The 22,573-nt window shown below is 43.2% G+C and overlaps 3 protein-coding genes across 23 annotated transcripts in view; 1 reads left to right on the forward strand and 2 right to left on the reverse strand.

Annotated features, from left to right (window-relative positions):
• PRPF18 (pre-mRNA processing factor 18) overlaps positions 1-22,573 on the forward strand; it is a 387,690-nt gene that overhangs the window by 208,359 nt on the left and 156,758 nt on the right. The window lies entirely within an intron of this gene.
• Positions 1-22,573, reverse strand: part of PHYH (phytanoyl-CoA 2-hydroxylase) — a 1,057,918-nt gene that overhangs the window by 172,973 nt on the left and 862,372 nt on the right. The gene's annotated exons all lie outside the window — the stretch shown is intronic.
• Positions 1-22,573, reverse strand: part of BEND7 (BEN domain containing 7) — an 89,160-nt gene that overhangs the window by 14,476 nt on the left and 52,111 nt on the right. For 16 of the 21 annotated variants that reach the window (XM_050803227.1, XM_050803224.1, XM_050803236.1 and 13 more), the window contains one exon: positions 20,563-20,788. In XM_050803227.1, the coding sequence (XP_050659184.1) occupies positions 20,563-20,788 (226 nt within the window). Of the gene's footprint in view, positions 1-8,207; positions 20,789-22,573 lie in introns of those variants that run through there. The other 5 variants (XR_007728669.1, XR_007728670.1, XR_007728671.1 and 2 more) reach the window with 5 other exon arrangements.

Genomic DNA, 22,573 nt, shown 5'->3' on the forward strand with positions numbered 1-22,573 from the left:
CTGCAGCTCCTTTAGAACACCGGATGGTAGGGCTGGTCTAGGCTCAGGGTTTTGCTGGAGAGTTTTGGCAGAACAGGGATATAAGCCCTTGAAGATGCTGAAGGTGTGACCGGGCATGAATGAACTCATCTCTCCACTCCTCCCCTCCCCTTCACCCCCCCAAATCTAGGAAGGACGTGAACACAGAAAAAGGATCATGGGCTTGGAGCTATCTATAGAGATCAGGGAATGCAGATGTCAATGGGTTGGCAAGCAGGAGTCATGGAGCTAGAAGAATTGTTCCCCAAGATACCAGAGAATACAGCAGCAGCTGAGGAGCAGCTGCGTGTGAGGATGCTAAGGTGTGGCCAACAGTACGGGGCTGAAATGCAGTAGAGGTGAATGTCACCGTGGATGAGGTCCAGCCACTACATAGGCTAGGCCATCAGTCATGTGGACAGACAAGTGATCAGGATGACAGTGGGACCAGGGAGCAAGAGGAAGTCTTAGTGGAAAGGTTCCATCAGAGCCCCACCTGGGGAGAGGGGCAGTGATGCTTAGAAAGCACAATTAATGACTGGGGAGAAAATCAACCAGGCTGCCCGATGTATGATATGGGGGGACCGGGAGAGCAAGGTGGGGAGGTGCAGAGGATAGGCTATCCCTGGGGGTGCACATACTTTCAAATCTCTGCCACTAGATTCTAAGCAACTTCAGTGTCTTCATCTCTTTTGTCTCCCTCAAAGCACCTACTATAGTGCGTTTTTCTGAAGAAGAACTCAAGCATTTGATAAATAAGCCAACATGTTTTCCAGTTTTGTTTCTAATGGAAGCAAATACATTAGCTTACAAATTTAGGCTAATTGAGGGAAAATGGTCTATCTGAATTAGCAGGAAGTCTTTAATTAATAGGCTCTATTTAAAGAAGCAAGGTCTTATTGCCTTCAAATACCCACAAGAACATTTACTAATCAGATAATTTCCAAAAGGTTCTTGAAGTCCTGTTTTAATAAATAGAACAAAATATTTCTGTTTAGCATCCTATTCGTTTATGCAAAAATGTGTACTACAAAAATGACTGAATCCACTGTCACAGCAGGTAAACATCTCCCCCCTTGTAATATTATTTATACAGTTAATTTCCATAGCAACCCCTCTTTTCTCGGGTTGTGAAATGCATGTGTCCAAATTAGCACACATTAGAAAGTCATGGCTCCAAATTAACAAAGTGGATTTGGACTACACCACATTGAATGACTCCCATGTGTGCGGACAAGCAAGTTCAAGATAAGCCAAAGGAGACTGTGGACTCTGTTCCCACATCGTGAGTGGGTTCAGATCAGACCCTTCTAGTCCAACCTTGAGCTCAAATATTCTCTCAGTCACTAAAAGGGCAGCTGTGTCTAGTTATTTTTTTCTAGTTTCAATGAAAACTTATTTGGTTTCAATAGAAAGAAGCCAAGAAAATCACTGTCTCCTGGGTCTGTGTCTAAGATCTCTGAAGGTGCAGCAATAGGCTTTTCAAAAAATACCTATACAAATAAATATTTCTACCGGGCACATTACTGACACGCTAGTTCATGGATTACGTCTAAACTTAAAAGAGACTTTTAACTAGAATTTACTTACTGAAGACGAAATCCTATTCTCTCCCTTACGATAGCAGATGAGGCCTCAAGGACAAGGCCAAAAGACTTTGTCATTGCATTGATCTGCAAACAGTCAATACGCTATGTGAATAGAGTTATTGGGGAGACAGAATGCATTTTTGCTCCCTGAATCTATAGCTAAAGGTCAAGCTATTATCCTGGTAACAGTTCCATTAGGAGTAATGATGTGAAAAGGGGTATTGCATTAATGCACTGAGTTTTCTACTATGTTAACAGTGGGTCATTAAGAACCATAGTGGAATCATCTGCATTCATCTTTAGAATGCAATAGGTTCTAAAAAGAAATTTTCCTCCGTTCCTATTTTAATATATGAAGCAGCAGCAAGGGCTACCTTTAAACGAGCCCAGATAATCTGAAAAAGTGAAATAAGATCAACAATTAAAGTAAATAAAAGAGTTAAAGCATCTCTTCTGCTTAATATGAGTCCCAAGGCACGGGGCGTATGTGAAGTCACTAGAGAAATGACAAATGCTCAATCTGATCCGTCCATGAGTAATGCCTTTTCCCAGATGCTAGCATTCATTTGAACCCTGCCCTTTAATTGTATATAAATAATGAATCAGCTGCTGGTGGCCGGGCAGACCCTTCCTTCAGAATGCTGCTCCTCATGTCATCATCAAGTGAAGGCGGCAGCGCGTGGCGTGTCTGACATGCTGAATGCGCCACTCTGTGAACAGGGCAGACTGGCCGTGTTCCCCAAACAGCGATCTATCCACACTGTCGTTCTCCTGAGGGACTTTTAATTTGGGTTTTTCTGGCTGGTTGTGCTGGGAAAAGCAGAATGTGGCATGGACTTTGAAAGGAAGTCACTGTGTCTAGCAGACACTTCAAGAAACAGGGGTCGGTGGGAAGAGCCTTCAGGTCGCTGTGAAATCCTCTAAGAACTCTGGCCAGCAGTCACAGCCCAGCTTCAGATTTGATGACTCAGTTTTAACTTGTGGTCAAATCAAGGTTTATATCATGCAAGGAAATCAAGGTTTACAGCACGCAGAACTGAAAACCGGGTCCTCATTAGATCTGCCAAACTCCTACAGCTTGCAAAGGGGCGAGGGACAACAGTCTCTGCTGTCGGGTCCCAGGGGACAAGCAGAGGGGACCCAAATGGGGACCACTTGCAGCCAGGGATGTACAGAGGGAGAGGGAGTCATGGGAGGCAGCCCGCCGGCACATCTGAGTGAGTGGACCACAACCAGGGTCTCTCCCACTCTCTTTCCTCTCACTGTCTTAAAGCTATCATTTGAGACTCCCCACGTGCGAGGCAGTTTATACACATCTCATTTAATCCTGCAATAACCAGTGGGGATAGGTATTGTGATCCTAAATTACCAATGACAAAATCCAAGTATGGGTAGCTTAAATGACTGGCCTGAGACTGCACAGCTAACAGGAGTTATTTTCCACATAAATGACTTAATGTTTACAGTTGTATCTGAGCACACAGTGACTGTAAAAGAAAAATGGTTGAATGGTAAACAAACAAAGCCATAGCTAAGTGCATCCTCCCATGTTAAACTTGAGAATGCTGGGTGTTACTTTCCACCTCACAAAACAGAAGCATGGTGGCCAGCTGGGGAGAGGAAGAGGGCAGAGGCTGGTGGATTACCTGTCCCCAGGAGGCCAGGTGAGTGCGCAGCAGGGGAGCTGTGCCTGGAAACTGGGCTGTGGGTAAGATGGATATACACATACTTTGAACTCTGAGATCTGATGACTGTGGCTCAAATTTTATCTGGATCTAATAGAGTACATCTTTTCTCCAATAATATTTAGCGCATCACTTTCCATTTTCAAGGAGAAAGTGGAAACATAAAATTGTAGTCTTGATATCCATTGTATTAAAATAACAGTAACTGTGGCATGTAAAACACTATGAGAGGTGGGGAAAGAGCTAGAATCAAGGGTGGCTATTCAGGCAGGGCCTGATGGTTCTCCACATCTTGGTGGAATTGTCTTGGAATGGGTTCTCAGCATGCAGGCTCAGAAATCTGATTTTAGCTGACCACCCAGAAAATTCAGACCTAAACCTAAACTTACACACAATACTTGGTTGATACATCAACTAGAATGACAATTAAGTGATATGCAATGCAGGGGTGAGGGATTCTTTCTGTATCTGAAACATTTGATGTCATAACCCAGTACTTTACTTGTTGGGGTCAAGGGGCTAGAAACGGGGGACCAACCAAACAGAAGATTGACTGGTACACGCGGAGAAAGATCAGGATGTTCACAGGAAACTGCCCACTTCTCGCCCCTGCTGCCCAAATGGGCAGGACTGCTTTGTCCCAGTGCCCTGTAAGCCACGGCTTGGCTGCAGGATGATGCACCCTTGACCTAAGGGGAGCCAAGCCGCAGATATGTCAAGTGATGAGCTGGGCTCTCTCTGTCTTCCTCCTGAGAATGGCAGGCAATGAGGGAACGAGGGGTTCAGCAGGAGCCGGCGATGCCAAAATGTCACAATGCGAGTAGCATGATGCGCCTACTGTGTGCAAACCAGAACTGTGAGGAGCCAGCAAGCAAAAGGAGGAGGTCAGCCAGCAGGGAGGGGAGGATGAAGCGGACGTGCAAAGAGAAGCGGCGACTGGAGACACAGAGACAACGCTCGTGGAGAGGGATGCAGAGTCTAGGCCTTACAGCAGCCCTGTTCCTGGCCACTTCCACCGGCAGCCCCACGAGACATCTTTTCCTTAAGGGAACCGAGTGACATTCCACTCTAGAAACCAAAGAGCGTTCTAGAAGACAGCATTTTATACAGGTTGGAGTAAAGCCTGGCTCTCTCTTTTAAAGACAGGGATCTCGCTATGTTGCCCAGGCTGGCCTTGGACTCCTGGCCTCAAGCAATTCTTCTGCCTCAGCCTCCTGAGTAGCTGGGATGCCCACCAAGCCTGACTCTTCATGCGCCCTCAATGGCATACGATCCCCGTGTTTGGATGTCCCTCAGCCTCAGCACACTGAGTAGGCAACACTGGCCTCTGTGCACCCACAAATCTTAGAGGCACGTCACGGGACACACAGTTACAAGTGCTCTCTTGAGATGTGATCTATTTCAGCATATGGTTTTTCTCACATTTTTGTTGATTCTTACTAAGTGCAACTATGGTGAAGATGATGTTCTCTGATCCTGTATACAAACTTGGCAGGGGCGGGGGGGGGCTTACAAATCTGGGACTTAAACCTCATTGTGACCTTATTACAAAAATAAAATGCATTAATTCAAGACATATGTATCTACCACACATAATGTGCCAGGACTATGCTAGGTGTTACTGAACAAATGGTCTCTTGTCCCCAAAAAGCCTGCAGTGAAGTGGAAGATAAAGGCAGTAAGAAGTCAAGGACTGCCCAGAGCACACCTGTGATTACACAAGCCAGGCACCAGGTATATACCAAGGGGCACCTCACCCATTATTGGGTGGGAGTGGGCAGCGGGGAAGCTTTCAGATAAAGTGATGGCTGAGCTGAAACCAAAGAAAAAGGTGGAGGTGAGCTGAAGAAAGGAGAAAGAAGGTAGAGAATGCTCCAGCCACAAGAAAGGGCATGTGCATTCCAAAGGCACAGCCTGCGACTGTTCTGAGGCAGGCAGGGGAGAGGCAGTCTCACATGAAGCTCAGGTTTCTACACTCACAGGGCAAGGGCAAGGGCAAGGGCAAGGAGGTCTCGGGCCTATGTGAGTGGGGAGCTGGAGCGAAAGCCTCTGGTGAGGCTGTGAAGGGCAAGGGTCTACCCCCGAGTACAGGGAGGCAACGAGCAAGCTCTGTCCAGACTTTGAGGGAGAAAAAGAAAGTTTCTTAGAAAACTCTAAATGCGGCCAGGCATGGTGGCTCTCACCTGTAATCCCAGCATTTAGGGAGGCCGGGGTGGGCAGATTCACTCTAAGTTAGGAGTTTGAGACCAGCCTGGCCAACATGGCCAAACCCCATCTCTACTGAAAATACAAAAATTAGCCAGGCGTGGTGGTGCACACCTGTAATCCCAGCTACTTGGGAGACTGGGGCAGGAAAATCGCTTGAACCTGGGAGGCAGAGTTTGCAATGAGCCAAGATCATGCCACTGCACTCTGGCCTGGGAGACAGAGCGAGACTCCATCTAAAAAAAAAAAAAAAAAAAAAAAAAAATTAAATGCTTGGCCTGCATCTCACAGAGGTTTGGAATCCGAGGTTGTACCAATGCATAAAACTGTAAGTGAGCAGCAGCATTGCTGTTGACACTCCTGGGCTCCAGAGAGAGGGAAATGCAGAATGAGTTTGAAAGGATGCCTTGAAACCTGGGCCATGACAGATTCTCACAGAAAAAAGAAAAGAAAAGAAAAGAAAAACAGGCCTGCTAGAGATGAGCTCATATTTAAAATAATGAAATACATACAATGACCCAGCAAATACCAGAGGCAGCGGACTCAGGAGCTGCAGGGTGAGACGCCCCTTGCGGATGGCAATGGACAGCAAAGTAAGTGTGCTTAAAATGAACAAGGAAAAATTCAATGCACCAGGAAAGTAACAGGCTGATTTCAAAAAGAACCAAATAGAACTTACAGAAATTAAACATATAGTATCTTGTATTAGTCTGTTCTCATACTGCTAATAAAGACATACCTGAGACTGGGTAATTTATAAAGGAAACAGGTTTATTGGACTCACAGTTTCACATGGCTGGGGAGGCCTCACAATCATATTTTGGGGCAGGGAAGAGAGAAGAGAGAGAATGGAACGGAGAGGAACATCTTGATTCTTAAAATAGAGTGGGGGTACGAAGTAAATTATTGATAATAGCTGTTTTAAATCTTAGGGGAAGGCAGAGAAAACAAAATCTTGGCACATGTCTTTACCACATTCAAGATGAAGAGGAACACTATTATTTCAACATTTTAACCTAAAGACTACTGCTAATGGGGACAAATGTCATTCTTCAGTCTGTGAACAAATCAGAAAATCTCTCCTAGGGCTATGCCACAGAAATGTCAATGCTGACTAGATTTCAATTATACTCCTTACACACACACTCTTTTGGGATAAGCACCAAAAGCTATCTTTAAAAGGGAGCTGGGAGAAGACTCAGTAATTTGCCTTCGGGGAATAACAGAGAAGACAGCAGTACATCTCATCCTTCAGGTCTCAACTGAGACGTGACCTTCCCTGATAAGGCCTGCCTGAGTTCGTTAACCAGTGATTTTTTAAAATGATAATGTCCAGTGTTCATCAAGACTGCAAGCTCAAAGCAAGGGCAGAGATCACATCTTCTGTTCACTGCTGGCACATAATAGGCAGGTATGAATGTATGGTTGGTGAAAGAATAAATCTGAGAAAGTTTTTTCTCTGGTCTGTTACTTCACTTGAAGGAACTGAAGGAAGCACTTCTTCAGTAAATAGCCAGAGGTCTCATACTGAGCCCTGAAGTTCATTTCAGATTCAGTTTGACAATCAGAATTTAGCACAGTCCATCAACTAATGCACCTAAAAATGATGCCTTCGAATTAAGGAAAAAAAGTATTGCAGACAAAGTATTTACAGATGAAACGACAATATCCTACTGAGTTACAGACATGAGACCTTAGCAGGAGCTGGCCTGCGGGGCAGTCAGATGTACAGACACAAAAGTCAAGGACTGCAAAAGCTGGCCGTGAGGACCGTCTCATCTTAGCGCTGACCGCTACTGTATGGGGCTGTTATTTTCAGTTGGTTGATGTAATGAAAAGGGCCCTAGATATCCGCAAAATTGATTCCCAGCCATATTTATCTGGTTCTTCAGGTTTACTTCTGAGAATTTGGACTATCATCTCTGAACCACAGAATCTCTGACCCGGAGGCTTTATTATTTTAACTGGAGACTCTAAAAGTTAGTGAAGCCACACTTTTTTTCTTGAGAAAGTGATGGTTCAAGAGCTTGAATGACAGTCAGGAGTGAACCTACATCCCACAGTGCTCCCTTCATTATCCCCACACTGGTGGGGCTCTGAGGCTTGAAGAGTCTTGTTGAATCCCAGTGATTCTCACCGATTTGAGGCCAGAGCGCGCTCTCTCTCTTTCTCTCTGTGTGTGTGTGTGGTGGCGGGGTGGGGGGATAGACAACAATATCCCTTGTCCTCCTTCATTCAGTTTTGCTACTATGACATTTCTGTCCAAAAGGAAGTCCCAAAAAGTGCTGATAGTGGTTTCTCAAATTAAACAAGGTTATTTTTAATTTCTATCAATTTAAGGAGGCACCCATTTATAATACAACTGTTGGGAAACAAGAAGAATTCTCCTTTGGTGAGTTGTGCCATGCCTTTGTTTAACATGGCTGGTGTATTTCAATGGTTACATCATATTTACTAAGTATTAAGATCTGGGTAATAACAAGCTTTAGTGTAGTGATGTTTGTTGAATCCATTTTTTTTTTATTAGCAAAGAAAAATGTTTCAAAATTATGGATTTAATAGGCTGGGCGCAGTGGCTCATGCCTGTAATCCCACCACTTTGGGAGGCTGAAGCAGGCGGATCACCTGGGGTCAGGAGTACAAGACCAGCCTGGTCAACATGCCGAAACCCCCTCTCTATTAGAAATTCAAAATTAGCTGGGCGTGGTGGCACACACCTGTAGTCCCAGCTACTCGGGAGGCTGAGACATGAGAATTGCTTGAGCCTGGAAGGCGGAGGTTGCAGTGAGCCAAGATCACACTACTGCACTCCAGCCTGGTTGACAGGTCAGAAACTGTCTCAAAAAATAATAATAATAATAATAATAATTAGGGATTTATAGAAATCCTACTTGGAAGGTGCATTATGTTTCATATAACTCGTTTATTTATTTTATAGAATGAATGCTGAGGCTCAAGCAACACAAAATTTAGAAGATTGGGAATCACCAGCTCAGAGGCCTTAGGCAAGTGGCATAAAACACATGCGTTCCCTCCACACATTACTGGGCTTGACCGTTCTTTAGACAAATGAATGAGGAAAAAGTCATGAGTTTTTCTGTTTCTAAAGTGAAGGTTTCTCAGTATATGAACTTTGAAAGTCATTCCACGAGGTGCTGAGTTTACCCCCTCGCCAGGAGGTATGGAATGAATGCCTCCAGTGTCAGGGTAAATTATAACATGGGCGGGAGGCTCAGGTCAGACCCCAACCCAGAGGTGACAGAGGCTGGGAGAAGGAAGGGTGAGGGGCTGGGGAGGTGGGCGCGGGGCGGGGGTCTCACCCATCAGTGGACGTTTATGCACTGTCCCACCGTGGACACTGGGGCGTTAGGACAGGGCCTGTGCCTCAGAGGTAGAATTCAATTTCCTGTTCTTTTTTACACGGTGGCAACTCCCTTCTCATTGGGATCAGCTGTAGGAAAATTTGGGGTTTACATTCTGAGGCTGACAGGAGTTCTCAGACTTTTATCTGATCTTCACTCTTTCGGGCACCAAGCTGCTAGGACAAAGGCTAACATATACCTGGAGGGGAAGTATACGGATGCGTCAAGGAGTCTTCAGGGAGGAAAACTAGGAAAGGGCACATTTAGCCTAACTATGGATTCCGTTACTAGGTTTACTTAAACCAAAATCCCACAATAAAATGATTACACTTCATCTTTTGAGGATGATTCCCTGTAGTATGAAGGAAAGCGCGACATACCACACTTCCCACGTGGCATCCCGTGGAGGTTTCTCTTCGATATTTAACAGTGATCAATGCTTTCACAGCCCCCATTAAATACAAACTTAGCTTTTTTATTTTAGACTACCTTGATGTTTTTGATCGACAAGATTACACTATCCTTGATTCCTATCCGCCACTTGATCTGTCTGTGGCTGCTGTTTCTTCTAATCTTCAAACTTATACTCCACTTCCTTGAATTTCAGCTGCCCTTTTCCAACTTGTCATGGAGAAGTTGTGTAGTTATCTTGTTATTCATGCCCTGTACGCATCCAATGTGGGAGTACTGTTTTGATTTTTAAGAAACCACCTTTTTCAGAGAAGATAAATGGACTGTTTTGATGTATTCCTTCCCTCTTTCCTTCCTTCCTATATTTATTAATCATTAGTTATGTGAGTGGTGCTGTTTCACGGGACAAGGAATATACAAAGCAAACATAAAACATGATCTCTGCCCACAGGAGCGTATAGTCTTGTTGGGAAGACAAGATGCCCTAATATAAACAGCATGACCATACATCCCGATCTGCCCAGGAAAGTTCAAGTTTAAAGCGCCTGTTTTCCCAGTGAGATAATTAACAGCACCATACCGACTCTAAAGAGTGTCCCAGTGTGCACAGTAAATGACATGCTCATCCTCCATCGAAGTCATCAACAGCAAGGCAGAGAGTTAAGATGCCCTGCTAAGCCGTCTAAGGCAGTAAGGGCTACTGGTACTCAGAGAAAGGGGCAATCAGTACAGGTTAGGGCATGTGAAAAAGTCTCACAGTACAGGGGATGAGACTTGGGGTAAACCAGGAAGAATGAGTCAGGCTTGTCTATATAGAGAGGGGAGAGAAGGGCACTGCAGCCCTGTGAACAGCATAACAGAGTCCACAATGAATGAGTGGTGCTTGAGGAACAGTGTCGGCGCTGGGCTGGCTCACCTGGGAGGAAGCGCCGGGAAATATGTTCACAAGGAGAGAGAAATTCAAGTTACAGAGTGCTTGGAAAAGGCCAGAGTTCGGATTGAATAGGCCAAGGGGAAGAAAGTAGGAAAACAACGTCCTGAGATTTGGTTTTATGGGTGTTACTAGGCTGTTAGGATACAGTAGTATGAACTGGAAGGAGAAAGAAGGGTTAGGGAGGACATTTCAAGAGTGTTTTTGCAGAATTTCAAGGACAGAGTGATGCACAGCTGGACCAGGATGCTGTCAAAGAAGCCAAAGGGCGCTGAATGAGAGGGGAGGGACAAAAGGAGTTGATAGGGCCAGGTAGTTAAGCAGGGTGAGTCGCAAAGAAAAAAAGGCATTCAAGGTGTTTCTGAGTTTTCAAACTTGAAGAGTTAGTTGATGCCTCTGCTAAAAATAATGTAGTTGCAAGCGGGTATCAGTGTTAGGTGGCCCATGCCACCACCAAGGTGACTGCTGTGTGGGTAAGCAGGGCTACCACTGACTCTTCAGAAAGAGGCCAACACAGGCCCCATGCCCTGCAGGAAACTTGAATGTCCTATATATCTCCTGGTCTCCACTGTCCTGCCTTCATTTCTAATTGGGATTTGCCCCCATGTAGTTGTACCTGGCTAAGTGGATTCAAAATGGTATGTGCAGTGATAAAGAGGTGTTGGGAGGAAGGTGGTTAAAATAATGAAGATTGGATTTACCCTCTGATCCAAGGGGCAGGGCTGATAGAAGGATACTAGGGTTGAGTATAAAAGGGTTTCTGAGGAATACTATCAGCTGACCATGGAGAGATGTCAAAATCCAACCAAGAGTAGGATGCAAGAAACATGAGTTGGAAACACAGTCCATACAGCAGAAGACTTGACTGGAGGGAGCAGTCAGAGGGAAGACCTGATTAATTCCAAAAAGGAGCGCCTCTCTCTCTGCTAAGCGTTTTTTACAGACAGGTATAGCCGTGCTTTGCTCTTATACAAAAATGTCTGACAGGCAGCCAAAATCGATTACAGCTTTCCGTTAATTTTAAATGAAGGTTATAGAATTATTATTATTATTATTATTTTTGAGACGGATTCTCACTCTGTCACCAGGCTGGACAGCAGTGGCGTGATCTCAGCTCACTACAACCTCCACCTCCTGGCTTCTCCTGCCTCAGCCTCCCGGCTTCTCCTGCCTCAGCCTCCCGAGCAGCTGGGACTACAGGCACGTGCCCCCATGCCCAGCTAATTTTTCTATTTTTAGTAGAGACGGGGTTTCACCATGTTGGCCAGGATGGTCTCAATCTCTTGACCTCATGATCTGCCCACCTCAGTCTCCCAAAGTGCTGGGATTACAGGCGTGAGCCACCGTGCCTGGCCAAAAGTTATGAATTTTTAAGGGGTTTTCTTATTGTAAGCTTGCATACACTCTTAGTTTTTTTGTGAGTATTCCATGATCATTTGCAATGCACTTTTAGGGCAGAAATACTAGCAAATACCAATTCCTGAGTCTTTCAGATTTTTGATGCACACCTTGTAGGAGATAGTCAATACTTGCTATGGAACCGAATTGAAACATTTGCTAGATTACCGGCACCAATTGTAGGTCCAGAAGAAAAGCTACCAGGAATGCGATCTGACTGATTCTGAACTTATTAAGCAATTCTGCTTCCCCACAAGAGGAGAGAAAACAGGAGGATGTGGCATTACCTTAGGATGCTGGTGAGCAACTTCGATGAGCCAAACAATTCAGGGAGTTAAATAAAGAAGAGATGGGCTACGCAGAAAACATTGCTTTCTATTTTCAGGGCCACAGCTGGCCCATGTGGAGGCATTGTTCAGATTAAAAAGGTGTCTTTCCGCAAGACACTGTACTTTCAGCTGCAGGAAAACTGTCACAATAAATATACAAATCGAAAGTGTCCACAACGGCAACGGTGCCCACAATGTTGTGCAATGCACATTCTACTGCAGTGGCCCTGTTTATGCTCCAGAAACATATCTCTTTTGACAGGAGGCTGTTTTTGTCAATCCTAGTGGTGGTGGTAAAATGCCAGGTTTTGTAAGAATTCAGTAACTGGGAGTTGGAGTTGAATCCTTGCAAGGGAATCCACAACTGGTTCCTGCCCATTATCTGACAGGCTGAAGAAAGATCAATAAGAGACACACCCTTCTTAACAAGTTTCTCCACATTTCCATTTGCTCGTTATGTAGTAAACATATGAATTCACAGTTCTGAGGAGATGAGATCCCTTTTTTGAGCTTATGGAAGGCCGGTGTTGAAGCAGTGGTGAAGCATAGCCTCACTGTGGCCCCAACCGCAGGGATCCGAATTCATCAGGTCTGCGATGGGGCCGAGGTAGCTTTCAGAAGCAACTTTAAGAAGCACAGCTCTGGCTGAAAATGCTTGGAGGTAAACTATATCTGAGTCCATTTCACTGGCATTATATTCATGAAGTCAAACATACTAAGGTAAACAGGTTGCTGAGGACTTAAGATCCACCAGTGAGCATGAGCCTTAAACAGTTCTGGAGGCAAAAGGCTTTCACCCAATGTTTTACTGAATTTAAGTTTCATTAAACATGTTCTGTAGTTAACCTTTTCTATTCTCTCTGCATTTGATATACTTCTCTTCATTCAAGGCCTAGTTCAGACATCATCGATTCTGTGAGGTCTTCCCCTAGTGAGATTTATATCCTCTGTGCTTTCTCCTTCCCCCATCAGGTAACAGACATTTGTCATTTATTTTATTCTGTCTGCAGCATGGCTCTGTTGACATGTCTTACTAGACTGCACATTCCCTAACATCAGGGCCATGCCTTAGTCAGTCACTGGCTTGGGACAGTAAATACATTGTTAGTAGAAATTTCACACCTGCTGATGATTTCTAGGTTTATGATATCAATGAAAATATTGCAAAGATTCTAGTGTTCTCATGACTTAATCTAGTATCTGAAAAGCAGCAAAAATCATGTCTTCTGTAACACACTGTTTGGGGAAATGTCAGCTGAACAAGTGTTTCAAATATGTAATCAAGGAGATTTTGGCCAAGAGCTTGCCAAGAAGAGATTCTCCATTTTCTTCAAGACTGTCGTCATGACAAAGTCATATGGAAAATGAAATGGCATTTGTTTAGTGATCCGTAAGTAAGATCTATGCTGGAGTCTGGAAGTGCCTTCTTCCACCTTGGTGATGTGGGTGGCTATTCCGTCTAGTCCTGGTGAGGCACTGTAGCCATGTCTGAAACCTGGACCCTTGTGTCACATAACACACAAAAAAAGAGTTAAATGCCCAAGGTTCAAAGAATGAGGGCAGCTGAGACAAGGCTACCTTCCTTCTCACTGATTCCAGGAGAGGTGGAGCAGCCTTCAGAAAACTCGGTGACGGTGAGAAACAGCTGAAGGAGCCCAGGCTTCACAGGGGTTGTTGTGTATAGTTGATACCCATTAACCCCATCATCACTGTTAGCCTCGGGGCCGACACCCATCATCGCTCCGATACCTGTCATCGCTGTTGGCTTGGGGGCCGATATCCGTCATCGCTGTTGGCCTCGGGGCCGACATCCGTCATCGCTGTTAGCCTCGGGGCCGACACCCGTCATCGCTGTTGGCCTCGGGGCCGACACCCGTCATCGCTGTTGGCCTCGGGGCATCATCGCTGTTGGCCTCGGGGCCGACACCCGTCATCGCTGTTGGCCTCGGGGCCGATACCTGTCATCGCTGTTGGCCTGGGGGCCGATATCCGTCATCACTGTTGGCCTCGGGGCCGATATCCGTCATCGCTGTTGGCCTGGGGGCCGATATCCGTCGTCGCTGTTGGCCTGGGGGCCGATATCCGTCGTCGCTGTTGGCCTGGGGGCCGATATCCATCGTCGCTGTTGGCCTCGGGGCCGATACCTGTTATCACTGTTGGCCTCGGGGCCGATACCTGTCATTGCTGTTAGACTCGGGGTCGATACCCGTCATCACTGTTAGCCTCGGGGCTGATACCTGTCATCACTGTTAGCCTCAGGGCCGATACCCGTCATCACTGTTAGCCTCGGGGCCAATACCCATCATCACTGTAGGGCCGATCCCGTCATCACTGTCAGCCTCGGGGCCGATCTCGTCATCACTGTCAGCCTTGGGGCTGATACCGTCATCACTGTCAGCCTTGGGGCCGATACCCATCATCGGTGTTGGGCTTGGGGCCGATACCCGTCATCGCTGTTGGGCTTGGGGCCGATACCCGTCATCGCTGTTGGGCTCGGGTTGATACCCGTCATCGCTGTTGGGCTTGGGTCGATACCCGTCATCCTGTTAGACTCAGGTTGATACCTGTCATCACTGATGGATTCGGGAGCTCTGATTGTAGGGGCTGCTGCTCCCAGGCGCATCTGAAAGCAATCGGAATCCCCTGTGGCTGTGTGTTCAAAATGCAGATTTCTGGGACTACCCTAAACCTACTGAATCTATCTCTGAGCATGGGACCCAGAAGTCTGAATTTCAAACCAACGCTCCAGGAAATTCTGATGCACACTAAAATATGAGAACCACCGTGGAAGGGGCTGGAAGTAGAGGGCTACACACAGAGAACAGCCAAGATTCCACATGACCTCTTTGTCACTGGGCCTTCATAAAACGTGGGAAAATACAAACGACAACAACAACTAGGTGAGAGTTACAAACACAGCCGAGAGGCAAGCAATATTTCTGATGTAATTATACTGATGTTATGTATCATGTAATTATATCCTGTTTTAAGCAGATCAGATGTGAAAATATGAACAAGTAAATTAACAGGTGATTAGTCATCTTCCCAAAGATTCTTTCAGCATCCATCACTTTGGTTCTGACTGCCAAACATTTAAACTAGAATTTGATTTACATACAACTTTGGAACACAAGCTATATCAAATGTTTACTCCCAAACTCTTTCCTTGTGGTTCTATGTACTGAAGAGTCTCAGAAGTATCTCTTTCTTGACGGAAGGGATCAGACTTCTTTTTTCCTCCCAAGCACAATGGAGCTGATTCTCACTATCTTCAAGAAAAGACCTGCCCTGACACTAGTAAAAAAACTGATGTATAGCTATATTTTAAAAAGAAAATCACTTTGAATATGCTTTGCATAAACAACTGACTGGTCATCTGAAATCATTTATATGTCCTAGCGGAATTTATAAAGAATCCAAAATGCTAGAGTTTAAGATAGAAATTAAAAACTGAGAAATCTTTCTTTCCTTTCATATACTCCTTTTAGAAAGACTAAAGTGTTTAGCGTGCTGCAAAATGGCATGGGAGTCAGACAGGCCTTGGGTGAAGTCCTGATTCCACTACTTACTAGCTGTTTAAATTAAATGGGGTTACTTAATTTCCCATGGCCTCAGTGTCCTCTCCTATAAATGGAAATAAAATAATCAACATTGGAGGGGTACTCAAATCCAAGCTAATGTTTTAACCTTGTTCTTATAAGGAGTTCTGAGAACACAGATAAGTTACTATCAAGAAATAAATAAATTGGATGCAAATTCCACCCCAACCATATTAATTTAAATCTACGTGAGATCAAATAGAAAACAGCTATTCACTTTTTTTGATTAAATCCTAATGGAAACAGAGATACTATAAAATGACAAATATGGACCCTACAGGTATCTAGAGTCACAAGAATAAAACAAGAGGTTTTGGTGGTCATTTCTGCAGAGCCTGTGAAAGTGTGACAGCAAAAGTGGCCAGGCACCCACTCTAATCTTGTAAGAGGCACAGTTATTTTTTTGGAGGGCTACCAAGGAGTGCTCCCTCCCAGAGAAGTTTTGATACCTGTGGCTGTCCAGACAGACTATCAAGGCTGGCCTCTCAGGAGAGTGGCAGTTTGTGCTGCGTGTAGTGAACTAAGAAATCCCGACAAGGTCTTCACTTGACATGCATATGTAATTTCCACTGAATGCAAGAAGATTCAAGACTCCAGGACGGTTTAATAGTAATAAAACTTTCTCAACTCATCACTATGAAGTTGAATTAAAAATCCTACAATGGGGGCTCTAAAAATTGCTTCATTGCAACTGTATTTTCTGAAGATCATTCAGGGATTCAAAGATTCTATCATATTTAGACAACTCTAACCATGTTAATCTGCATGGTCTACTGAGTATATCACAGCAAGAACTAGATGTGGACCAATTCTAGCCTCAGCAGGTAAGGAAAACATACCTGGGTACTAACCTCCACTCTGGCTATAAAATCAATTCTGAATCAAATTCAAGATACTAAGCTTTATCCCCAGCACTAAAACCTAAGACGCTACTTAGTAGGATCATAAGTTGTTTCTTCTTAGTTACATTCATAATGCTCAGGTGAACGTTTCTAATTAAAAACTCTTTCATCAGCAATACCTTGAGTCATACTTATCAATACATTTAAAAAAAATTATCATTAAGTGTTAGTCACCATAATACAGATGAGATTATGTAAAAACTATGATCTCTACAAAAGAAGCTTATATTTTATTTTTAAGATACTGTCATGGGGACTATTAATTACCGGTACAAAAAGCTTTGTCAATAATCCCCAAAACAAACTTTTTTTCAGTCCATTTCTGTTCCTACTTATAAGCATTTTATAGATTTTCATTCATCTTTTTTCCCATTGTTGTTTTAACCAATCTAATAATCACTTTTGTTTGAAACAAAATTGAACTCCTACTGTTATTTTCATTTCTGAGATTTTGTAAAATTAACCAGTCTTCATATGTTCCTAGAAAATAGGACTTTTCAAATTAATACACTATTGGGACATTATCCCACAAGAGATCGAGTAAGAAAGACTGTATATTTAATATTTACAAAATCGTTTCCAAGGGGTGGTAGACAGTAATAATAGCAAGGATAGCCTTGGCACTATTATGCCTAAAGAAACCATTTTATCACTTCCTCATAGTACTCAGATTCAAAAGACTCAGGTTAGGGAATTTTTTTTTTTTTTTTTTTTTTTTTTTTTTTTGCTATTGGTAGAGATTTTTTTAAAAAAGAAAAGACGTTCAATTAATAGCTACTTCTGAAAATCACTTTGTATTGTAATATGTGAGTTAACCCACTTTTAACTAAGGAAAATATAGTAAAGAAAAAATGTATTAGGAAGTTAAGAGAGTTGCATTCAAATTTATATTCAATTTTGGTTTCTATGTTTTAGCTTTCATTGGCATTTTATTAACTGGTAGAAATTTACAACAATGTTTCAATGTCAGTCATTCCAGATTAGTTATTCAAGAAGATGTGAGGATGGATGTTTAGTACTAGACCCAGTATGTCAATAAATTAACATCAAAGTCAAGATGAAAAATAAAAACCTATGCCTCTTCACTCATCCCACGTGCATTTATGGAAATCCTGGTCTGTGGGAAGCTCTCAACAATGTGTGCAGGGTAGGGAAGACTTTCCTTCTACCTTCTGAGGGTTCAGTCGAGTCTATGAAATAAACCAATAGCGGGTAAGTTAACAGGAGAAAAGTACACAGGGGCCCCGCAGGAAAGAAGAGTGAGATCTAGAAGCATACATACCCCCTTTATAGGGAGAGGGGAGGGAGGATGGAGCAGACAAATTAGGGGAGAGTAAATGGTTTTGGGGAATGATGAATGGGCCCTCAGAAGAACAGGTGACAGCCCGTGACAAAGTCTCTCTGGGTGTGGTGTCACCTCCAGTGTCCTCTCCTGTGATGAGAGTTAATTCCCCCTGGTTCATGACACTTCCAGGGAGGGAGTCCACAACTGAGTTCCCTTTGGAGGATCAGTCTTTGGGCAGATAAGGGAGTTCAGAGACAGCCCCTCCCTGCATCTGCTGTTCCCCAGGTGCCTACAATTTGAAATAATCTGCATACCAAAGCAGCATTTCTTAAGGAAGCATCTCCTGAGCTCTTTCAAGAGCAACAGGTAATAGAAATATATTTGAGACAAAGCGTGTCCTTAAGAAACTTACAAAAAATTATCAGAATAAGTCATGTAGAAATGTTGACTAGCCAGAATGAATGGCATGTTTTTATAAAAGAGTCCAATCTGACACCACATTCACATTTGAATAAAAATGGTAAGAATGTACGCCATAATCTTGGAGGAGTGAGATTAGGGTGGCCTTTTTGTTTTCTATACATTTTAAATCATTTCTATTTTAAAATAAATATTATTTTTGTAATCAGGAAAAAAATCAAAATCAAAATATATGTCCATGAATAAACACTGCAAATAAAAACACTGCAAATAAATAAATGTAAACTATTTGTTGATTTAGGTTGTTGGTGGCTTATGGGATTTCCATCTGTTTTAAAGTGACTGGGTTGTTATTACAGAATTTTAATAGATTTAATTCAATAACAAAAGTGTATGGAAATTTTAAGTTCTTCAACTGGAATAATCTACTTTATTATATATTGGGAGCAAAGACCTCATTGCCATTTTTATAGAGTAGAGCAGTGAAGGAAATGAAGGTGTGTCCTCTATTTGTAATATACTTTTTCTTTTTTTTTTGAGACCAAGTCTGGCTCTGTTGCCCAGGCTGGAGTGCAGTGGTACAATCTTGGCTTACTGAAACCTCCACTTCCCAGGTTCAAGTGATTCTCCTGCCTCAGCTTCCCAAGTAGCTGGGACTACAGGTGTGCACCACCACGCCTGGCTAATTTTTTTGTATTCTTAGTAGAGACAGGGTTTCACCATGTTGGCCAGGCTGGTCTTGAACTCCTGACCTGCGGTGGTCCACCCGCCTCAGCCTCCCAAAGTGCAGGGATTACAGGTGTGAGCCACCACGCCTGGCCTGTAATACGTTTTTTCAAACTCTTGCATGATGTCCAGTCTAGATGGAAAATGGCAGAAGAAACCCACATCGATCCACTTGTCACGATCTACTTCGTTACCATCTATTATTAGGATAACTCTTCTACCGTCATTAAAATGGACTATGGTCATTTATGGCTCCCTAATTTCCAAATGCTTTCATAATATTAATATGCTGCCCTGGGGGAAAAAAAGAAAATTAAAACAATTCCTGGCTGTATTTCAGAAAAGCATCAGTAGCCTTGACCTTCCTGTTTTGAGAAGGGTCCCTTCTTCACTTCAGGAAGTCCTACTTACATCACTGACCATTTTTCAAATTTTGTCACGTTGTTTATAGTGTCACTTCAGGCTGAATCATTCTTTTTCAGAAATGGCACAGTTTGTCGTATCTCTGTAGCTTTTCGTATTTAATACAACTCAACTGTCACTTTAAGTGAAAAAATTCTGATGGAGCACGAGAAATTCTCTGTTAATGAAGGCTTATGTCCTTCTGGCCACGAACAAAGGGTGCCTGGTACTTGCTAGTTCCATTTAAATACCGTATTATTTTATAAAGTTAATTGTGGATTTTCAAGCATCCTTCAAACACTATTGAATTCATTTACTCATTTTGCCAGATAATGGGGAACAGAAGGGGGCAGAGAAGGCCCCTCTGAGTCAGTCCCACTTCACAACTGAACAATGCAGGAACTGAGCTACGAAGCACAGCACCCCTATCGTTATTCCAGTTTTAAGCAAGGCCTGATTCAGAGTTTCATTTTCATGGAGTTGTGTTTAGATTTGAGACTTGGTTTATGTTCTTTTTGGTAAGAACTAAGTACTTCTATTTCCTAAAGTTATATTCATCCGATTGCTGAATATGGACGTTTTAAAGTTAAGAGAAGTAGGTTTAGGATGTGGCACTGCATATAAAGGCAGAGGCGCTCCCACGTGCCCCTTTTTCTTCCCACATGCGTGGTCACCATAGTGCAGTGGAATACAGACGCATGCTCAAAGGAGGTAAGACGGAGAGACCCACGGTGGTCTCTGCATGGAGCTGGTATGACTCCATGGCACAAAACAAGAGGGAGAAGAGCAGGTCAAGCACATGTGGGGATGCACAGGGTTTGATGTCACAGTAAGGTCACTTAGATTTAAAATGTCTTTAGAAGCAACAACCTGGTAAACAACTCTAAACTTTGGGGAGAACCATTTTACTTTATCTTTTTTTTTTTTTTTTTTAAAGCATCATAGCTTTATTCTCATAACTAAAAATTGAAGTTGAAGTCATATTTTGAGGAAGCTCTTAGTTAGAAATTACAAATTACCTGCATTTTAAAAGTCAAGAAAAAACTTATTTTTGGTTCTGCAGCAGATCAAACTGGCTCTTAATTATCTTAACAAATTAACATTACCTTGAATAATGAATTCTAGTGGTATTTGGGGTGGTGAATTACAGAGCTCAACCCCGAAAGCCATGTGAATGGCTAAATTGCCAATGGCAAATGAAATTGGCCACTAGTCAGTTTACTACAGTTTCAGCTGCATCGTTATGGAATGAAGGCAAAGCTCAACAAAGAACCCACAAAATGAAATGATGCAGACCAACCTTTTATTGCACCCACAATATTTTGGTCTAGTCCTTTCCGGTTGTCATTGAGTCCTCTTTTCCTCTTCCCATTGGGTAAGGAGTTAGCCAAAGTCTTGTCATCAAAAAACGCACACACCAGTTTTCTAAACAGAAGGCTTCCTGAGCGAGTGTAGTTTGACAATATAGAGTCCAGCTGAGATTTAGGCATAAACACATCAAAGCCTTCAGCAAGTTGTACTTCTGGCTACCAAAAGAACATAAATATTTCATTAAAAGCAAGATTTGAAGCATTTGACTTTGGGTACATGAGCAACAAAAAAACATCACTAGCTACTGAAATGTACATCTCCTACAAATGAAAACACGCTTGGCTTTCTTTGTGTGCCAGTATCTGCTATTTATAAAACCAAGGACTAGTTATAACTTACAAAACAAGATGCTCTAATTGCAATACTGAGCCTCGTCAAAAGCAATGGAAAGAAAATAGCCACGAGAAGGCTGGAAAACCACAAAATCCTATCATTCTAGAGCTAACAGGGAGTTGAGACTTCTGAATGAAACATCCTCATTTTATAAACAAAGGAACTAAAGCCCAAAGAGATCATAAAAAAATGATTGAGAAATAATTCAAATGCGCTCAGTGCAGTACGGTTATAGATCACTTTCTCATGCACTAAATAATTTCTTTCACCTAAGGACACAAATACGAGGATACCCCAGAAGACCCCTGGTTCCTTCTACTATGCCAGTGGCTTTTAGCTGCGGAGCTATTTTTTTCCCCCAGTGAAAACTTTTGTAAACTAATACATAAAATAAGTAAAAATGATGAGCAGGTTTCCTGGGCCGTTTAAATCCACTCGCCATCCCTAATTTTGGGAGGAAAATGTGACACTATGTCCCAGACCACCCTTGGAAAACCAAGGTGCTAGCACACTGCTTCCCTGGCAGGGACTTCCTGACTGGGATAAGGAAGCAGAAGACATCCAAGGCGCCTTTCAACTTGGACGCTACTGCACACGCTTGGCGCTCAGAACGCCTTCTCCAACAGCATGCCATGAGGTTGACAACTCGCCTTTGAATCTTTCAACCCAGTTCATACCTTTTCCTTTGCAAAGCCTTCCAAATGAACTGATCTCCTAACTCCTTGCTGCCCATGGAGGTGGCTACAACTCTGTTCCTGCTGTTCATTTAGCAGACATATGATTCTATTTCTTACACTGTAGTAGAATTATTTATTAGTTTGCAGCCCTTCCTGATCCCAAAGCTCAGACTTTATAGCTCTAGGATCTGGCATACAGCAGGCACTCAGTAACTTCTTGTGGAATAGACTAAAGTTCATTAGTCATAACCTGCACTACTAAGTCATTTAGTTTATTGTTGGTTATGACCTGGTAGCTGTAAAATAATAACTTTAATATGAAGAAATGCAACTGGTGAACTGTTACTAGGAAGAAAGTCAGACGAAAACCTCACTGAATTAAGATGCTATCGAAGCTGATTCTTAGATCTCCTATTCGTCACTTTACAAAACTGGCCCTGCTTTACAGTTTCTAAATCACATCAGAAATGTGAGGATCCGGGATTAATTTCTCTCCTGGATAGTAAGAATGGTTATCTTTGGTTTTGTCCTATCGCTTTTCAACATGCCACCCCACCTATGGTTAAAGTAAACAGGGCGCAGAGCGTGGCTTAAATTCTTTGGATGACACAGGAAGGAGTTTGGGCCTGGTCCCTCCAAAACAGAACTCTTAACTGGAATATCCAGAAAGTCATCTCACGGCTCTGCTTCACTTTGCCATTCCATGTTTGGTCTCTGAATGTGTGGTGAATATCACTATACGAGCTATGCTGTCAGGCTTTCCCTCGACTTCTGCGTTTTGCTGCTTGCTGGTTCCAGGTCTCCAGAGGAGGTGGTCTGAGCTGGAGGCTACATCCCTAGTTCCCAGAACAGAGGTGGTACATAACAGGCACTCAATAAGTCTTTGTTGAATGATTCAGTGCAGACAATATTAGGATTGAGAGAATTTTA

Source organism: Macaca thibetana, chromosome 9 (assembly GCF_024542745.1).
Source record: "Macaca thibetana thibetana isolate TM-01 chromosome 9, ASM2454274v1, whole genome shotgun sequence".
Classification (NCBI taxonomy): domain Eukaryota; kingdom Metazoa; phylum Chordata; class Mammalia; order Primates; family Cercopithecidae; genus Macaca; species Macaca thibetana.